The following is a 6000-nucleotide window of genomic DNA, read 5'->3' on the forward strand; positions in this document are numbered from 1 at the left end:
GCTGCATAGTGTGGATCCCAGCCTATAGAATAACAGCTGCATAGTGTGGATCCCAGCCTATAGAATAACAGCTGTATAGTGTGGATCCCAGCCTGTAGAATAACAGCTGCATAGTGTGGATCCCAGCCTATAGAATAACAGCTGCATAGTGTGGATCCCAGCCTATAGAATAACAGCTGCATAGTGTGGATCCCAGCCTATAGAATAACAGCTGTATAGTGTGGATCCCAGCCTGTAGAATAACAGTGTGGATCCCAGCCTATAGAATAACAGCTGTATAGTGTGGATCCCAGCCTGTAGAATAACAGCTGCATAGTGTGGATCCCAGCCGATGGAATTAAAATGGGGGCTTTTATTGCTCAATCTAATTCATGCTGATTAAATAAATAATAATTTGACCTAATAGACACATGATCAAACTCGCACACTGCTGATAGACTTAAAGGGGCCATCTGTAGTTGTTACATCCATTTCTGAACAATATATATATATATATATATATATATTTGGTCCAGTTATATATATATATAACTGGACCAAATATATAATTAATATCTGTCCATTTTGAAGAATATAACTAGTGAAATATAGCTTACTTGTAAATGCCTCTTGAGCTGAGTTCAACTGTCACACCCCATCAGAACCTAAAATATAACCCTGTTTAATCCGGTGTTTGTAAACATTGTACATGTAAACAAACAGTGTATAGCTTCATAACATGGTTAAAACTATCCTGTTATTCTCATGGATGGCCAGTCCTTACATCTACAGCTCTGTCTATTCATCTGAGATTGGTTACATTTCTCCAGGATCATCCCTCTGCTTTTTACCAAGACAGAGGATTTGGATATTTCTTTGCAACTCTGCCAAGAAGGCCAGCATCCCGGAGTCGCCTCTTCACGGTTTACGTTGAGACTGGTGTTTTTCGGGTACTATTTAATGAAGCTGCTAGTTGAGGACTTGTGAGCCGTCTGTTTCTCAAACTAGACACTCTAATGTACTTGTCCTCTTGTTCAGTTGTGCACCGGGGCCTCCCACTCCTGTTTCTATTCTGGTTGGAGCCAGTTTGCGCTGTTCTGTGAAGGGAGTAGTACACAGCGTTGTACGAGATCTTCAGTTTCTTGGCAATTTCTCACATGAAATAGCCGTCATTTCTGAGAACAAGAATAGACTGACGAGTTTTAGAAGAAAGTTATTTGTTTCTGTCCATTTTAAGCCTGTAATCAAACCCACAAATGCTAATGCTCCAGATACTCAACTAGTCTAAAGAAGGCCAGTTGTATTGCTTCTTTAATCAGAACAACAGTTTACAGCTGTGCTAACAATTGCAAAAGGGGTTTCTAATGATCAATTAGCCTTTTTAAAATTATAAACTTGGATTATCTAACACAACGTGCCATTGGAACACAGGAGTGATGGTTGCTGATAATGGGCCTCGGTACGCTAATGTAGATATTCCATAAAGAATCAGACGTTTCGAGTTACAATAGTCATTTACAACATTAACCATGTCTACACTCTATTTCTGATCAAATTGAAGTTATTTTAATGGACAAATTATTATTATTATTTTTTTTTTTTCAAAAACAAGGACATTTCTAAGTGACCCCAAACTTCAAACGGTTGTGTACATATATACTGTATAAATATATTAGCATGAGTATTTAAATATACCAGAGGTGGATAACAAAAAAAAACACTAATTTAAGAAGTGGACTGTACATGTTTGGTTGTTGGTCTAAATGTATACATTATAATTGACCTCTGAACTGTATGTGAACCCCTCTGCAATCTACTGGCACTAACCATTAAAAACTAGGACTTCAACCAGGCTGTCCGTATGCTATTTGCTCTCTCTCTTTTAAACTGCTAGCACAAAGCCTACGTGAAAATGTGGTTTGTCCAAAAAAGAAAATGGAAAACTAAATAAATAAATAAAAGTAAACTGGGCCAAATCAGCTCTACATAATTCAGCAGGGAGGTGTGCAACTACCACACATTGTACCAGTGGAGAAACTACGTCACCTACATAGGTATTACCAAATCCCTTTCAATTCACATTCCTTGCAGAAATAACTATTTGCAAACCTTTTAAAACATCCAGAAAGACAGTGGTCTTAGAAGGGTATTTATACTTTAAAATACATTTTATGTGAATGGATGAAAGAATTCTGCCAGTGTTTTAATGTCCTAGTTCCATATTTTCTCCTTTATCTCCAACTCATATATCCAAGTGAGTCTGAGGACCTTGGGGATCAGATTGACCATTATACCCATTGATCAAACATATAACAGACAGTGCTCACAAGGAGTTGTTTGTGATATCTACACTCAGTTGACACTTTATTAGGTTCACCACCCTATTCGCGATAATAAACTGCTCCTACATACATCAAGTCCCGTGGTCTTGGCTTGCTGGACACTGAAGCATGCAGAGAAGTATTCAGGTTTTCTGTTTGTTTGAACTTTATAATGTGCAAAATGACAGCACCGTCTGTGATGGTGTTTTGTAACTCAGAAAAGTTTCAAGTCTGTTTATTTTATTTTATAATTCCAACACTCAGCTTTAAAAAAAAAAAAAATGTAAATCTTTTTTTGAATTTGACCCCTTTTTTTTCCCTCCCCAATTTCATGGTATCCAATTGTTTAGTAACTACTATCTTGTCTCATCAATGTGTCGGAGGAAACACCGTGCACCTGGCCATCTTGGTTAGCGCACACTGCGCCCAGCCCGCCACAGGAGTCGCTGGTGCGCGATGAGACCCCTACCGACCAAGCCCTCCCCTAACCCGGGGCGACGCTAGGCCAGTTGTGCGTCGCCCCACGGACCTCCAAGTCGCGGCCTGGGCGCGAACCCAGGGACTCTGATGGCACAGCTGGCGCTGCAGTACAGCGCCCTTAACCACTGCGCCACCCGGGAGGCCTCAACACTCAGCTTTTACTGACTGTAACTCCAACTGGACTTAAACAGTCCATCTCCTTTCCCAGCTTCATCAGTTGTTCTGAATTCACGCTGCTCCAGATGCATAGGGGGTTGTACCTAATAAACTGACCACTGTGACTAGAGACTTTCCAGAATGTGTTCTGGGAATACCCTGGCTATTAAACATTTGGCTGTAAGTGTTGAACAGTTGAGTCTATTACCTCAGGAGACGGTAACATTCAGCTTGTCTGGGGATGACAAAGAAGGACTTCAACAAAGCCAAAATAGAAAATGATTGGAAGGGGCCTTTTTGCTGATAAATTAGAGACGTATAAATAAATGACTGTTGTGCCTTGTAACTACTTTAAAATGCAGAACTGTTGCACTAAAAATACAACCATTGATTTGGCATACAATTTACGATGGTAAACATTGTACAACGTTATGTAAACATTGTCTAATTTCATATAGAACAAATTGCACTTAAATTAACATTTCTTTAAAGTTATTGCAAATAAAGGCATATTTTCACTTTTTCTGTGACAATCACTGAATTAGTTATTGGTTTCTTCATCTTTAAATGCAATATTTGAGATTTTCTGTATTTCTATCAAATCAAAACTGGAATTTCTACTCAAAACAAAGGTTGTAAAAGTATACTAGACATTTATAGAATAAATCATCAATTTGATGTTTCTGTGACAAACGGTGAATTAGTTACTGATTTTTACATTTGTAACGGGCTTTTGGGCGAATGTCTGTTGAATGTTCGACTATAAAACCAACTTTACCTCCGTGGGGCTAGCAATACGCCTAAAATAACATTGCGGGACTGCGGTTGGGTTTGGAGCCAGCCTTCCAGAAGCTTTGCCACCACACAGGCTGTCAGCATGCTGCCCTAAATCCAGCCGGAACACTTCAGCCGGCCCACCAGACGGCTCAGAGGAATCCGCATGGTCCTAAAGCACACCGGGACACTTCAGCCAGCCCACCAGACTGCTCAGAGGAATCCGCATGGTCCTAAAGCACACCGGGACACTTCAGCCAGCCCACCAGACTGCTCAGAGGAGTCCGCATGGTCCTAAAGCACACCGGGACACTTCAGCCAGCCCACCAGACTGCTCAGAGGAGTCCGCATGGTCCTAAAGCACACCGGGACACTTCAGCCAGCCCACCAGACTGCTCAGAGGAGTCCGCATGGTCCTAAAGCACACCGGGACTCTTTGTATCACATTACTCTGGTAAAACTGGGGGGGCACACGTTTATATTGCAAAATACAGGGCGAATTTTTAAAAAGAGACCTCGGTCTCAATATGTCTTCCCTGTTAAAATAAAGCTTAAATAAACACAAATAAATGAAAGAGATTGGTGTGTTTTCTCACAACCCTAATCATGGCATGGGGTTGTTCAATGACAGACATCTATCACTTGATGGTTTCATTTCAGAGAGACAAATAATCATGTTTTGTTGCAAAGCGCTATATATATATAGATATCCACCTATATAATAAGTAGTGCTAGGTTTTACACAGTCTAATGGAACAAATACCGACATGTTTAATAAAGACTTGTACAAATGATACATATATGACATTAACATATATATTTTTTAAATGTAGAAATACAGCATTATATCTATCTGAATGTAAAATGTTACTAATTTGACATTTTAGTAATTTAGCAGATGCTCTCTTCCAGTTCGTTCATTTTAAAATGGCAAAGTGAGACAAACACAAATATACAGGATATGAACATTCCGTTCCTGCTAAACAATGGAAGCGTAACGTTGGCAACAAAAAATCCATTCTAATACACCTCTAACACCCATGAATTCAACATCTGAGAACACTGCTGTTTTACACGCACAGACCCATAAGCAATCATTTCTAAGGTGAAATAAAACAAATTATGTAAAAAATACAAACATGAAAAAGTGGTCAAAATACTCGTCATTTATTTTCTATTTTCTATGGAACATTGGTCGTCTTGTGGGAAATGGTTGACGCAAAGCATCTTGAAATACACTACCAATAAACTATACCTATATGCATTCAATCTGTTGGAAATCTTTTCACATCAACTTTTTATTTTTCATTTTAAATTTACGACAACTGACAGAATAAATCCAATGTATTTTACCGAAGTTTTCATGATAGATGAAAGATCATCCTGCAGACGGCCTTACATAACTAATAAATGGTGCTTTACACAGTATCTTCAGAAAAAGACTACTCTGGAATGGACATCCATCCGATTTCTATCAAATGGATTCATAGAGCCCTTTTCTTTTATTTTTTACAGCAGATGTAGCATACGGTCTTACATAATATACAGAAGCCTAAAACCACAAACAGCAAGTAAGTACAGATGTTGAAGCATATCTGAATCTCACCTTTGCAGTTGGGATGTTGGGAGAGTTCAGTAAACAGATGATCTGAAAGAGAGAAGGACAGGAGGATCAGAGGACAGAAGGACAGGAGGATCGTTGTCATCCATAAATGACCCTCCATCTTGTTCTCCTGATCCCTGAAGTGATAGCAGGCCAGAGGAGAGTAGAGGAGCTGGACCGCACAATGTTTCTGATTCACCTTGATGCTAGGAGGATACAGTTTTCACCCCGAGCAGAGGGGTGAAAACACCACACCCACACACTTGACTGTGGTAAATAACAATATGTATTCACAGACTACTAGACTGTCGTTGTGTCTCAAACGACACCCCGTTGCCTACCCACTAGTTGAATCAAAGTTGTTTCTACGTTATTTAAATTAACGTTAAACCAACGTGGAATAGATGTTGAATTGAAGTCTGTGCCCAGTGGGTATTTAGTGCACTTATTTTGACCAGAACTCATAGAAGTAGTGCACTATATAGGGAATAGAGTGCCGTTTGACAGGTACACACTCGATATGTCTATGCATTCACAGACTACAGTATATAGACTGAGTTGACTGTTACAGACTACATTTTACATACTTGTCCTGCTATATTACTATATTATTTACAACCCCATATACTGCCAACCAGGCCCATATTCTGCTAAGCATTTCTTTAGAATTTCTACGAGTTTTCCTCG

The 6000-nt window shown here is 39.5% G+C and overlaps 1 protein-coding gene across 2 annotated transcripts in view; it reads right to left on the bottom strand.

The window, feature by feature from the left end:
• Positions 1 to 5657, bottom strand: part of LOC118964336 (uncharacterized) — a 150696-nt gene extending 145039 nt beyond the window's left edge. The window contains exons 1-2 of one of the 2 annotated variants that reach the window (XM_090230750.1): positions 5513 to 5657; positions 5317 to 5358 (exon numbers count right to left, since the gene is read on the bottom strand). Coding sequence is in view for 1 of the 2 variants with exons in the window: in XM_036975350.2 (XP_036831245.2) it covers positions 5317 to 5434 (118 nt within the window). In the remaining variant the exon portion in view is untranslated. Of the gene's footprint in view, positions 1 to 5316 lie in introns of both variants that reach the window. The other variant, XM_036975350.2, reaches the window with a different exon arrangement.
• Positions 5658 to 6000: the final 343 nt, after the last annotated feature.

The sequence above is a fragment of the Oncorhynchus mykiss genome, chromosome 3 (assembly GCF_057628025.1).
Source record: "Oncorhynchus mykiss isolate SJ-2025 chromosome 3, ASM5762802v1, whole genome shotgun sequence".
Classification (NCBI taxonomy): Eukaryota; Metazoa; Chordata; class Actinopteri; order Salmoniformes; family Salmonidae; genus Oncorhynchus; species Oncorhynchus mykiss.